The sequence below is a fragment of the Oncorhynchus tshawytscha genome, linkage group LG12, assembly GCF_018296145.1.
Source record: "Oncorhynchus tshawytscha isolate Ot180627B linkage group LG12, Otsh_v2.0, whole genome shotgun sequence".
NCBI lineage: Eukaryota > Metazoa > Chordata > Actinopteri > Salmoniformes > Salmonidae > Oncorhynchus > Oncorhynchus tshawytscha.
In genome coordinates, this window is record NC_056440.1 from 32,251,726 (window position 1) to 32,266,970 (window position 15,245).

Sequence of the window (15,245 nt, forward strand, 5' to 3'; positions counted from 1 at the left end):
AGTTCTCTCTTGTGGAGGTGGATGTTTTTTTACATCTAGGATGTAGGCGAGTTTTATGTTGACAGATATACGCAGCGAGTGACGAGTGATAGTCATAATGTATGAGGGCTCATAATGCTGTTGTCATCTTGTGATGCCATGTTGAAAATAAGCAGCTCACCTCTCTTTTCATTCAGGAGTGCCCGCAGCAGACAGCTCTGGCTTCTCGTCTGTATTTATTGACTTGTTTTACTAGCCTCAAACAGGGCACTTTTATACAGGCCTGCTCAGTCTTAAGACTCTTCAGACATTTACATTATTCCTGGCTGAGTTACACACACACATAAAAGGGCACGTCCCCAGGCCAGAGCGGGTATGCGCACTTCACACACACACACACGTGGACGCCCAACAAATATGCTCAGAAAAACGTGATCATATCTCCATGCACTGTACAGTATGTCACAGGCTTAAAGGCTACACAGATACATATTCTATACTAGTATAGAGTTATTTTTTTAAATGATTTTCAATTAAATATTTTGTCCATGCATGAAATATGAAATATATTTTGGGAGGGATTATACATTGTAGTTGAATATATCTTTTTTTGCACATGCCTCTGTTAATAAAAGTAACGATTTGGAAAAGCTCTAAACATCATCTCTCCTCGGCTAATTTGCAGAACTAAGATGTCCAATATGTTGGGCTATAAATGATCATGAATATCAGCAGCAGAGTCACAGCAGAAGTGATGATCCCCAACCCAGCCCAAACCTTCAAACAGTATTTACATTTTTTTTTCTTTTCTGAATAAACCTCTTTTCTCTCCCACTGTGAGGATATTGAACCCTTTCACACAGATGTCATCTTAACCAAAGCTTATTAAAAAGATGGACATCAAAGTTGTGTGTGCCCATTTATCTTATACCACTCTAATTGGCCACCACAGACAAGAGAACAACATACTCCAAAATAAGAGATGTGGAGCCGTTGGGCTGGAGGGCTAAGAAAGAGGATGTCTTAAGTTCTCTCTGTGGATTCATTGCCAGTAAATCCTATGGAATGAAAATGCAGTGCTTTTCAAAAGTGTATGGGATTTCACAAACACATTGTGAAAGGCGATACCGTGAATGAACACTTATGGCATGAGTACCCATTTTCTTTCTTCTTGTGTGTGTATGGGCGTGCAATGTACTGTGTTTGACCTGGAACCTCATGGTCTGCTTGATGTCTATGGGGCTATTTTTTTTAACGTAGAAGCAGTGACACATGGCAATACAGTCTGAAAAGGTCAGCTAGTGGCTACACGGAAGTTGAGATTAAATGTATGTTTCCAACACGGAAATTGAGATTAAATGTATGTTTCCAAACGTCTGTTATAGAACTGCAAGTTGACTGCAGGTATTCAACATTAGCCATTTAAAAAAGGTTCATAGTTACAGCCCTTTGCCACTCCATCACTCCAACTCAGAGGCCAAGCTGAGTAATGGGCTATGTTTTCCACACAAAAGCTAAATCATTAATTGCCCACATACAGTAACCAAATGCCATCAAGAGCCCATGCTCTCATTAACCTGGCACCTAATTATCTGCTTCCAGTTTGAGTCGTGACGAGCCCCGGCATCTGAACCCAGTGCTTGTTGTGTCAGCAGTGGGCTGCAGCGCTACCGCAGCCCAGCCAGCCAGCTAGCAAGCCACTGCTCCATTAGGTGTGTACCACACAAAAGCCCTGTGCCGCAAAGGTTCTCTCCGCACACGCCGCCACAATGTTCCTCCCGTTAATGCCTTCCCTTCCAATTAAATATGCAACTGTTAATTACTGTAATTATGGAGCAAGCCCCTCGCTCTGTCCCCCCCAACCCCCTCTCTCTCCCGGTAAGCCGAGACGAGATGGCACGGGAGCTGTTGTCTTGCTTCGGTGAAGCCGTTGTAGAGAATTGAGTAGGGAGAGGGACTTGATTCACATGATGGGGGTGACGTGGGGGAGAGTGGACGGTTCATCTTGGATAACTAGGGGAGGAAGTTACAGCCCATGGCCACTCCTCCAGACAAACTCATTAAATGGTGTGTAAAATACACTTTGAGAATAATTAGAAACAAATAACCTTTTTTAACTTGTTCACTGGATACCAGACAAGCAGTAGCACCCTAAATACAGAACAGTTACTCATAAGATCAAATTAAACACAAAAAACAAAGGGTTTTTCCCTTTAGCAATTTGTTGCTGGAATTATTATAGAAATGTTTATTTTATTGTGAATCCCTATTATAATAGCTTGTATTAAACCCCAATACCACTGTAGTACTGTCACAGTTATTCTTGCGATGGATATGATGTGATGCGTTGAGCAAAAGGAGAGCTGATTAAGAGTAGATTGGCAGCCTTCCTGGTAGTCTCTGTTCCTCTGTCCATCCTCTCTGGCCTGCTTCTGTCACATGCTGTTGTTGGGACTGGACGTTGATTTGTCCAGCTCCTCCTCAAAGTCACACTGCAGACCACAGCAACCTGCAGCATCAGGCACAACAATACGCCAGAAGCTATGATGCTCCTGTTCAGGTACACGTGACTTTGGCTGACCTGAGCATTCTGTCTCTCCAAATCATATTCACTATTTACCTTAGGTCATAAACACTGTGAAAACAAATGTATGGTGCGCTTCTCAGCATTTCTCACCGCTCAGCAGTATGATATTCTTTTGTGTGTCAAAAACGCCCATTTTCCACCGGTACAGCCTCTGCCTCCAAGTGTAATTGGGACTATATACGTTAGCTCGGCTGTGAAGGGAATGTTAATTTATAATTTGGAGTCATATTCTTCTCTATAAAATACATTCTTCAGAGGGAAACAGCTCCTTCTCCTTCAGGCAGAGCAGTCTCTACCGTGGATACACTGCAACAAAATCTAAATGATAGACTGTCAACTCTCGTGTAGAAATGCCACTGCAAAGAATAATTTGTCTGGCACTGGATCATGGTCTGCTGTATGTTCCCCATGCTGCTTTATGGTTTATGTGTGCATGAGTAACACACACACACACACACACACACACACACACACACACACACACACACACACACACACACACACACACACACACACACACACACACACAATTCTTCAACCCTAAACCATTTCTTTAGAGGACAACAGTAAAAACATGGGATTAATAACACCCTTAGCCTGTAGAATAATGTATGCATGGCTTCATGCACATGATGTTTAGATGAAATGGTATCTGTATATATGCCTGGTTGTCTGTGTGTACAGGACCTGCTGTGTGACCTGGTTTCATACAATCTTCTAATTAGGGAGCTGCAGAGAAGGCTGGAACGAGAGGAGGAGAGATTAGTTGCCTTTGGGTATTTCATAAGTGGCTTTCAGTGCCACATTTGCATTATGTGCTTGGGGTCTGAATAAAAAATCTGGGTACTTTTGCAGTAAATTGAGGCTAGCAGCTAAAAACCAAAAGTACATAAGATATGAAATGAAGAGGGAAGAAGCAACAAATGATCTTAGTCATATTGAAATTGTACATGAGTACTTTATTGTAAATCTCATTTATTTGTTAAAGTAGAGCAAGATATATTTTTTTTATGAGCTATATAAATATGTCATATTTTTCTACTAGGTTTATGTTAATATTGATGGTAAGTGGTTCATTAGGTAAACAGGCAGAATTGAGTTGGTGATTGCTGCTGATCCCTGTATGTGTTCTGTAGGGTCAGTCTGTGTGCTGATCTGTAACGGAGGTCCTGTCCACTCATTTGGCCAGTCTCCCCGACCGCCGCGTGCGGCCGCCACAGCGAGGCCTGGTCAGCCATCACCGCGCCATTTGGCTGCCTGCCCACCACAGTCTGAGAGGGCAGCATTCAGAGTGGACACACACATACACACACACGGACACACACACAGACACAGCAAGTGACACTAGGCCTTATTTACCCAGTCTCCCTCCCTCAGTTTTCTCCCATCCTCTCTCCCTGGCCTGTCATGCCTTGTGTCACATTCCAGAAATGTCCGTGCCACAATGGGACAGTGATTCATTTTGGTGTACTCGGCAAAATGTCTACAAGATGTTTGTTCGGGTTATCTATTCCCACCCCCTAACCCATCCCCCCTCCCATCTTTCTGATTTGGAGTACACCCCCTCCCCATTACCTTGTCAAAGCCTCCTTTGGGAGAGGAGAGCATCATCATCGAAGGACAAAGGCTACCTGAGCTGACAGGGATCTTCTTCTCTGACCGGAGCCACTTTTTGTCACGTCTTGTCCCTCTACCCTCGCTTGCTGTCCGTTTAGAGTGTGCTGGTGGTGTATGACTTGACCCAGCACCGGGGGGCTGTACCACTTCACTGTCAACGGGCCTGCTGATTATCTTATCACTCACCATACTGAGAGGAAATACAGCATCATCCTGGACAGGGATTCCCCAGTTTAGATTCCCCAGTTTAGATTCCCCAGTCCCTTTCTTACCCTCTATTACTCTGCATTTAATCGGCATGCTCACTTGTTCATCCCTACAGTTTCTCTTCCTTTAAAGTCAAACCCTTTGCGGTTTACATTGAATACAACGAGAACTTGCATGCTTTGAAGTCTCTTTTTATTGAGATGGAATAGTAATGTAATGTGTGTATCTTTTCCTATTGATGCAGTTTGAAAGAGAGAGTGTGAGCACACATTGACAGACATGTGCAGAGAACTGTCAAAGCCACTGTTTCTGTCTATGGGGAAATATAATGATTTAGCCCCCGAATTAGACAGGATCCTTTTCAGCTCTTTCATGGTAAGAAAGAAATTGGAACAAAATGTGGCTAATGCGTGCTAGCTTTCCCTCAGTGTGATTGCCATTAACATTGGGAATAGCTAATGTGTATTAATGTGTTAATGGCATGTTAATTATGTACATGCTTGAGAGAGCCCGCAGGCATTCTCCCAGATTCTTTGTACCATGTGGATGTAGGCCAAGCTTATAAAAGACTTTAAGGACATCAATGAAAGGGAATCTTTATTTTTGATTTGCCAGAACAAAAGATTTCCAATGGTAATTTGATGCACTTCCCTGCTTCCAAAGAGGACAGCCACTGATCCGGGGGCTTTGAAAAGTGAGATGATATTAAGTCAAAAGAGACATGGGAACAAGACTGTAGTGACACGGTGCTCTTTGTGATAGTGTTTCTCTTAAGTCCTCCGTGGTCTCTGGTGTGTTGCTTTGGCAGTGTGGTCTAATCACATGGTGGAAATCATGGATCTTCACTAATACACACAACAGAGAGGGCTGAGAGGAGAGAGGAGAACCACAGCCTGCCCGCATCTGTACTGCCTGGGATTGTCTCCTGGTTTAAGAGAGATGACCTTTGCAATTATTGACAGAAAATAAATTCTGTTTCGATTAGTTAGCTTTGGGAGACCTTTGTGGATCGATGCAATTAGATGCAGAGTGTGTAGGTATGCGCTGGGCCCATTCGTTGGAAGCATTGAGCAGGAAAGGAACTGCAGGGGATCAGGGTTAAGTGTATCGAACAGGATATTTTGAAAGCAGTGGAAGTTACAGAGATACAATGTGTTCTTTCAAATACAGCAAGGCACACAGTTTCCTAACAATTTACGACACTATTCTACAGTTTATATTGTTCCATATTCTTAGCCCTCTATCCAATCACATGCTATAGAGAGAAGAAGAATTAGTCTTTTGATTCAATCTGTGGAAGAAATATTAAAAGAAAGGAAATGCAAAAAGAAGAAAATCATCTCATTAGAAAAAATGATTGTCTCTGTTCTCTATAACAGTGTAGTACTGCAGTATGAACTGGTGGATAACCCTGCTCCAGCCCCTGATTCTGCTCCTCTACTCAGAAGCTCACATTAACCCAGCAGGGCTCTACCTTTATGGCTCTCCAGCTCACACTTCAGTGATGAGAGTAAACAAGCACTGGCCAAAGGTCAGCTAAGCCAACGGAATGAAAGAGGGCACAGGGGGAAAGAGGTGGTAGGAAGGAGAGGCTGGAGGCACTGCTCAGATCACTGTCAGAACTTCAAGCAGGGGTGATGAACGAGACAACGGCCTGAAACCGGAAATTATCATAAACAGAGGAGGGGAGAGAGGCTGTGAGAGAGGCCTGCTTTGTCTTTATCTGTCGTATGTGTTATTGTCTCGGATCAGATACGACATTGAAACATGTACAAATAAAAAGTCAGGCCAGACCTCGCTGATATGAATGTATTAATCACATTGTCGACTTCTATTCCTTTCAACCCTAGAGGAGAAATTAGGTATTAAGTAACATGAACAAAGATTTCAATGATGAGAGAAAACAAAAATACAAGAGGAGTGAGAGGGAGAGAGAGAGAAACACCACGCTGGGCACAGGCGTCATTCCAACGTCTAGTTTTGATTGACATTTGGTTGAGTTGTCAACTAACGTGAATTCAACGAGAAATCTCCCCCCCAAACTTAATCACCATGATATTGGATTTAGCTTAAAAGTTGGGTGAAAAAAAGACAATTCCCTTACAGTACGTTGATTACTGTTTTGCAAATCCAATCAGTTTTCCACGAGGATTTAACACCATCACATATACTATATTGTTTTGGGTTGAAATGACGTGGAAACAACATTGATTCAACCAGTTTTTACCCAGTGGGACAGTAGTAGATAGGCTTTGTGAGGAAAATCGCAGCACTTGGTCTTTTGAATGAGAGCTGCTCCCTACTGTATGTTGAGCCAGGTGGAGGGTGGAAGTGTTTCCAAACGTGTTTGTTATGGATGGGGCTCGATAGCTGCTCTGGCACAAACACACCCTAGTGGGCTGCTGGAGGGGCGGCACAATCTCAGACCAGTAGAGTAATGATTTTTATCCCGCTGATTTCCCAAATAGAAATGGACACTTATGATAAAAATGTCATGGCCACTCCACACGTCAGCTTCATAACAGGATTACATGTCACTTCCTAATACCTCGGTCTGTTTTCCCAAGCTCTGAATGGCCACATTATTGCTCATAGGAACTTTGAGGTAATATATGGTAAGAGACAAGGAGCTCTTTATGGCCAGTGATTATTTGGTTGGAATGAAACCAGTGATTTATGTCCATTTAACTGAAAAGCCCTGTAAATTCCCCCAGCTGTATTTCCCCTGGATAAAGAGTGGAGTGAAAGTGACAACATGGGCTTGGTGTGGAAATGTGAACGGCTGCTCTCAGAGTTCTAGTTAATATACCTGACATGAAAAACGTGCCTATCTACTTACTAGCACCTCCAGCACAAAGGAAAGTGCAGACTTAAACAAGTGTCTGCAGCAAAAGGTAGACAAAAGTACTGCTCTGAGCAAACCTGTTTGGTAGATCAACCTCCAGCTATTGCCACCACCATAGATACGATTCTAATAGCTTAGCATCTTTGCAGGTATGATGGGGTTAGAGTTAGTGGAGTTAATGGCATATTGTCCACATGGGTGATTTGGCTTGGCAGACCTGATGCTACAACTCTTCCAGCATCAGTGTCTCCAACACAAATGGCCACATTCATCCTCTACTTTCACACCATTACACCTACAAGACAAACATCCAGACAATCCATGAATAGACACACATTTGTCTTGCATTCGCATCTCCACATCTGAGCTACACACACCAATGTCAATTGGGAATGTGATAGGAGAAATGACATCATGTTCATTTAAAAGGACCATATAGTGTCACTGTTTTCAGCTCAATTTTGTGTTTATGTGTCTGAGCGAGAGAGAGAGAGAGAGAGGCTTAACACACTCCAGTGCCTACTCACTAGGTGTGCTGGGTCAGTCGCTCAGTCAGTGCCAGGCACTTCCGGCGCCGACAGAGATGGCCGCCTCACTTTGCGTTCCTAGGAAACTATGCAGTATTTTGTGTTATTTCTTACATTGTTACCCCAGGAAATCTTAGGTTTTATTACATACAGTCGGGAGGAGCTATTGGATATAAGAGCGACGTCAACTCACCAGCATTACGACCAGGAATACGACTTTCCCGAAGCGGATCCTCTGTTTGGCCCACCACTCAGGACAATGGATCGGATCCCAGCCGGCGACCCAAAACAACGCCGCCATAGAAGGGGCAGACGGAGCGTTCTTCTGGTCAGGCTCCGTAGACGGGCACATTGCGCACCGCTCCCAAGCATACTACTCGCCAATGTCCAGTCTCTTGACAACAAGGTAGACGAAATCCGAGCAAGGGTTGCTTTCCAGAGAGACATCAGAGAATGTAACGTTCTTTGTTTCACGGAAACATGGCTCACTCGAGACACGCTATCGGAGTTGGTACAGCCACCTGGTTTCTTCACGCATCGCGCCGACAGAAACAAACATCTCTCTGGTAAGAAGAAGGTGCGTGGGTGTATGCCTTATGATTAACAAGACGTGGTGTGATCATAACAACGTACACGAACTCAAGTGCTTTTGTTCACCTGACTTAGAATTCCTCACAATAAAATGCCGACTGCATTATCTACCAAGAGAATCCTCTTCAATCATAATCACAGTCGTGTATATTCCCCCCCAAGCAGACACATCGACGGCCCTGAAAGAACTTCATTCAACTCTATGTAAACTGGAAACCACATATCCTGAGGCTGCATTTATTGTAGCTGGGGATTTTTACAAGGCTAATCTAAAAACAAGGCTTCCTAAATTCTATCAGCACATCGGTTGCGCAACCCGGGCTGGCAAAACCCTAGATCATTTTTATTCCAACTTCCGCTACGCATATAAGGCCCTCCCCCACCCTCCTTTCGGAAAAGCTGACCACGACTCCATTTTGTTGCTCCCAGCCTATAGACAGAATCTAAAACAGGAAGCTCCCACGCTCAGGTCTGTTCTTACGCTGGTCTGACCAATCTGATTCCACGCTTCAAGATTGCTTCGATCACGTGGACTGGGATATGTTCCGCATAGCGACGAACAACAACATTGATGAATACGCTGATTCAGTGAGTGAGTTTATTAGCAAGTGCATCGGTGATGTTGTACCCATAGTGTCTATTAAACCCTTCCCCAACCAGAAACCGTGGATTGATGGTAGCATTCGCGCAAAACTGAAAGCGTGAACCACTGCTTTTAATCAGGGCAAGGTGACCGGGAAACATGACCGAATACAAACAGTGTAGCTATTCCCTCTGCAAGGCAATCAAACAAGCTAAGCGTCAGTATAGAGACAAAGTGGAGTCGCAATTCAACGGCTCAGACACGAGAGGTATGTGGCAGGGTCTACATTCAATCATAAAAGAAAAATCAGCCCCGTCGGAGACCACAATGAATTGCTCCCAGACAGACTAAGTAACTTCTTTGCTCGCTTTAAGGACATTACAGTGCCACTGACAAGGCCCGCTACCAAAACCTGCAGGCTCTCCTTCACTGCAGTCAACGTGAGTAAAACATTTAAATGTGTTAACCCTCGCAAGGCTGCAGGCCCAGACGGCATCCCCGGCTGCGTCCTCAGAGCATGTGCAAACCAGCTGACTGGTGTGTTTACAGACATATTCAATCAATCCTTATCCCAGTCTGCTGTTCCCACATGCTTCAAGACGGCCACCATTGTTCCTGTTCCCAAGAAAGCTAAGGTAAATGAGCTAAATGACTACCGCCCCGTAGCACTCTCTTCCGTCATCATGAAGTGCTTTGAGAGACTAGTCAAGGACCATATCACCTCCACCCTACCTGACACCCTAGACCCACTCCGATTAGCTTACAGCCCCAATAGGTCTACGGGCGACGCAATCGCAATCACACTGCACTAACCCATCTGGAGAAGAGGAATACCTATGTAAGAATGCTGTTCATTGATTACAGCTCAGCATTTAACACCATAGTACCCTCCAAACTCGTCATTAAGCTCGAGACCCTGGGTCTCGACCCCACTCTGTGCAACTGGGTCCTGCTCTTCCTGACGGGCCGCCCCCAGGTGGTGAGGGTAGGTAACAACATCTCCACCACGCTGATCCTCAACACTGGGGCTCCACAAGGGTGCGTTCTCTCCTGTACTCCCTGTTCACCCACGACTGTGTAGCCATGCACGCCTCCAACTCAATCATCAAGTTTGCAGACGACACTACAGTGGTAGGCTTGATTACCAACAACGACAAGACGGCCTACAGGGATGAGGTGAGGGCCCTCGGAATGTGGTGTCAGGAAAATAACCTCACACTCAATGTCAACAAAACAAGGAGATGATCGTGGACTTCAGGAAACAGCAGAGGGAGCAGCCCCCTATCCACATTGATGGGACAGTAGTGAACAGTAGTGGAGAGGGTGGAAAGTTCTAAGTTCCTCGGCGTACACATCACGGACAAACTGAAATCGTCCACCCACACAGACAGCGTGGTGAAGAAGGCGCAGCAGCGCCTCTTCAACCTCAGGAGGCTGAAGAAATTCGGCTTGTCACCAAAAACACTCACAAACTTTTACAGATGCACAATCGAGAGCATGCTGTCGGGCTGTATCACCACCTGGTACGGCAACTGCTCCGCCCATAACCGTAAGGCTCTCCAGAGGGTAGTGAGGTCTGCACAATGTATCACCGGGGGGAAACTTCCTGCCCTCCAGGACACCTCCAGGACACCTACACCAACCAATGTCACAGGAAGGCCAAAAAGATCATCAAGGACAACAACCACCCAAGCCACTGCCTGTTCACCTCGCTATCATCCAGAAGGTGAGGTCAGTACAGGTGCATCAAAGCTGGGACCGAGAGACTGAAAAACAGCTTCTATCTCAAGACTGTTAAACAGCCATCACTAACATTGAGTGGCTGCTGCCAAGATACTGACTCAACTTTAGCCACTTTAATAATGGAAAAATTGATGTAATAAATGTATCACTAGCCACTTTAAACAATGCCACTAATGTTTACATACCCTACATTACTCATCTCATATGTATATACTGTACTCTATACCATCTACTGCATCTTGCCATCTTGATGTAATAAATGTATCACTAGCCACTTTAAACAATGGCACTTTATATAATGTTTACATACCCTACATTACTCACCTCATATATATATATACTGTACTCTATACCATCTACTGCATCTTGCCTATGCCGTTCGGCCATCACTCATTCATATATTTGAATGTACATATTCTTGTGAAATTGTTAGGTTAGATTACTTGCTAGATTTTACTGCATGGTCAGAACTAGAAGCACAAGCATTTCACTACACTCGCATTAACATCTGCTAACCATGTGTATGTGACAAATACAATTGGATTTGATTTGATTTGAGAGGGCCTCTGATTGCTAGGCTACTGCCTCACACAATAGAACCACTAATCTTCTTATTTGGAATTCAGAGGCTCACCATATCTTAATGAAGCCTTAATGAGCTGCTGGAAATCCCTGAATCGCAGGCAGATTATTGAATTGAGACAACTCTGGTAATCATAACGTCTGAGTGGGCACTCAGTGTTTACTGCAGATTGGGTGCAGTTTTTTTAATCCATTTATTAGACTGAATAATACAGGGCTATTTGGCTGGTAATTCTGAACTGCTGCAGTCTTTTTTCTTTGCAGCCGTCATGGCAACGTTCTCTATGCGTGCAGGTGTGCTCCGAGGCTGACTGATGGCTAATCAGGATTTGTTGAAAGATAAGAAAGAAAGAAAAAAGAAACAGCAGCAAAAGTCAGCGCTCAACGATTTGTGGGTGTGTGCGTGCATGGGCGTGTGCCCTGAGGTTTCTTAGTTGCACCATTTTTTTTTAATAGTGTAGTAGTACAGTAGTTCTCGCAGATTGTTGTAAATGAAGTGGAATAGTGCAAAATATGCGTTTCATCTCAGAAAACAAAGTGACAATTGTGATTTAAGGCTCTGCTCTATGCCAAAAAGGCAGACACATGCTTGAGGTATATTCATCCTTTCGGAGAATAGAAGCGCTACCTTGCAGTTGAGCTTTTGTCAGTTTATGGATGTTGCTGTCATGTAAGGCACCCTGTACACACAGTGAGAAGCACAGTGTGCAGTTAAAAGAAGGCTTGGGCAACAGGAATACAGACCATACACAGGAAGTACCCAATCCATGCCCACAGGGGACTACCTGTCCCACACTACGGCTTTACGATTCTGTTGAGGTAATGGCGTTAATTACCCCTGCAATGTTTGCACATACCAGAATTCAGACATCCAGTGAATTTGGGCTTTAGTGGCTCACTGCTCAGGATTCTGTACAAGACAATACTTGTGAGGCTGGTACTTTAGCTGCATAATTTGAGCTGTTGTGTGTTTTCCACCCTAATGGAAATCACCCAGTCAGCCATGGAGTTGTTTGAGAATATGTGTCTAGGTGTGGTTCTTGGTGAGCCAATCAAACTCACCCTCTGGTTTCAAAGGAACACTAAACAAATAATGGAGTGATATGACTTTTCAGTTACCATGGAGGTTCTGCCCTATCATACAGCCCACTAATCAAAAAGCCTCTGTGTCATGTCTGGAGGTCTGGATGTCATCATGTGTCTCTCTCTCTCTCTCTCTCTCTCTCTCTCTCTCTCTTTCTCTATCTCTCTCTCTTTCTCTCTCTCTGTTGTCTCTCAGGCCTCAGCATCCGTGGTTCCCAGGAGGAGGACCCTCCTGACCCCCAGCTCATGCGCCTGGACAACATGCTGCTGGCGGAGGGCGTGTCAGGACCAGAGAAAGGGGGTGGATCAGCCGCTGCAGCCGCTGCAGCTGCAGCCTCGGGCGGGGCCTCAGACAACTCCATCGAACACTCAGACTACAGATCCAAACTCACCCAGATCAGACAGATCTACCACACAGAGCTGGAGAAATACGAACAGGTGGGTGTGAGTCACACCTTTAACCTCCTTTACATCACACCTTTAAGCTTCATAGGCTTGCATGATGTTTTTCATTCTCACTTTGCCCTGATGTTCTAGAAATATTGCCAGTAATATTAACCACCATGAGTACAAAACTGGGAACAAAATATTCCCCTTGTAATATTGTAAACATGTATATATTGTGTGGTTCGTGAACAAATTCTGAGGAGTGGTGCAGTCGTCTCAGTAAAATGAGAATACGATCAACTCATTAGGCTGCCTCGTTGAGCTTCAGCAATAAAACAGAGGAGTATTATAGGAGAAAATGAAAGGTTGGAACACTGCCTCAGCAAGGCGGCTAGGTAAATTACACAAATGTACTCTCTCATTCTGAGAGATAGCATTGCCTGGAGTGAAGGCATCTTTCTTAGGGGTGTTTCCTTGTTTAATTATCTAAATGTAAATACTTAACGAATTTTACTCAGAGTAATGAGCTAAAGTGTGCACAACGTAAATTAGTTATTCTAATGAATCATGTATGAACTACTGGTTTAACAAAAAGCTGGTTAAATTCTCTCTGTGCTGGGCCAAAGCCAAATTGCAAATCGGCATTTGCATTCATAGATGACTTCACCTATTAAGTCATTGAAGCACTCAGCAGTAGGATAAATACAGGGCACGTTCAGTGAAGATGCTTTTAACCAAGGGAGGCGGGTCAGCTACTTAGAGAGTTGTACCTAGCCAAAAGATACAGCCAGGAGGACACTAACAGGGCTGGGTTGTGCTCTGTAATTTCTCTGCAGGCGTGTAACGAGTTCACCACCCATGTGATGAACCTGCTGAGGGAGCAGTCCCGCACGCGACCCATCTCTCCCAAAGAGATCGAGCGCATGGTGGGGATCATCCACCGCAAGTTCAGCTCCATCCAGATGCAGCTCAAACAGAGCACCTGTGAGGCCGTCATGATCCTGCGCTCCAGATTCCTTGATGCCAGGTCAGTGTGTATATATGTGCGTGTGTGTTCCTGTGTGTTTCACTGTGATGCACAAAACCAATGTTTCTAGCCTGGAGCATCGGAAGGTACCCATAGACAGAACTCTATGTAGACATATGATCGTAATAACAACATTAGAGAAATGCACTTCCTGTCTGAGAAAAAACGAACCCACAACATACAGCGCCAAAGAGAACACTGCAAATATTCACAGATGATCTTGCCATAAAGTGCATTCGTTATGTATTATAGCCATCTTCTCAAAACAATCATCCGCTAGCACCTGAAAGCAGTTTAGATTAAATGAAGCAGGAACATGTGTAATTGGTGGAGTGGAGGTCATGAGCAGGTGTTCTGGATTACTGTAATAACAAACAGTTTGTGGAGTGGAGCTCTAAGGAGAGCGGGAGGAAGTTTAGGGCTAAAGCAAACCAAGCAGAAGCACATTTGCTTCCCATTGCTTTCGTGAAGTGCAGTAAACAAGGCAAAATAAGTTAATGCTCAATAACATGGTAAGTAGTGCCCTGGGGGGAAGAAGGGGACCCGGATCTAGTTAGAGTTGCTTTGTTCCCACTGAAGTTCCCTGGGGCTGTGGCACTTCAGGAAGAATGCTCAGCTGGGCATGTTGTGATTTCTATAATGTTCCGAGATGCACTCCGACTGGGCAATTGGGCCTAGCTCTCCATCACCACGCCTACCCATCCACTGCACTAAACACTACATATTACACGCTTGGACTGGAGATCAGAGACCAACAGACCAAATTAAGCAATGTACTGTACGTGTTTGTGTTGTGTGTGTTTGTGGGTCGCCGGATGGCTTGGTGTGTGTTGATGAGGATGGTGCTGAAAGGCAGGACACAATATTCCGCTCCTGACGCCTCTCTCAGACCCACATTCCTCATTATTTTCACCATTTATGTGTGAGATTGATTGTGCAATTTGTCTGTTCCAAATGGATGAGTTAATACTGGTCTTGCTAATGAGCTTGGCCTTTCTCTCATTTTGTTCACTTTTCAGGCGGAAAAGAAGAAACTTCAGCAAGCAGGCGACGGAAATCTTAAACGAGTATTTCTACTCGCACCTCAGCAACCCATATCCCAGTGAAGAAGCCAAAGAGGAGTTGGCCAAGAAGTGCAGCATCACAGTATCCCAGGTGGGTGCAGATTCCTTGTCTCAGACGCAGTGGCTGTTGGGTAATCAGGGGGGAAAAGGCAGTAAACGAGGCCCCTGGTTGCAACACCAGACCAGCCTGGAAGGACGGCTATTCCGCACTATCAGAGCCCAGTGTCTTTATCTTACCTTGACATTGAGCCTAATGACACCTCAGTTCGGGCGTGTTCGGCCTATCGCAGCAGTAGCCATGGGGAGGGGAGGTCAGTGTCCTCAATAGTGGCCTCAATAGGAGGTCTACAGTGGGTTAGCCCTCCATAGCTATCCACTCTAGGCCTGTTAATCCTCCATATATGTCAACTCTTTAGCCTTTCA

At 44.7% G+C, this 15,245-nt stretch overlaps 1 protein-coding gene across 8 annotated transcripts in view; it reads left to right on the top strand.

The window, feature by feature from the left end:
- Window positions 1-15,245, top strand: part of LOC112262973 (pre-B-cell leukemia transcription factor 3) — a 76,708-nt gene that overhangs the window by 47,799 nt on the left and 13,664 nt on the right. For all 8 annotated transcript variants that reach the window (XM_024438883.1, XM_024438887.1, XM_024438885.1 and 5 more), the window contains exons 3-5: window positions 12,541-12,782; window positions 13,568-13,758; window positions 14,778-14,913. In XM_024438883.1, the coding sequence (XP_024294651.1) occupies window positions 12,541-12,782; window positions 13,568-13,758; window positions 14,778-14,913 (569 nt within the window). The remainder of the gene's footprint in view (window positions 1-12,540; window positions 12,783-13,567; window positions 13,759-14,777; window positions 14,914-15,245) is intronic.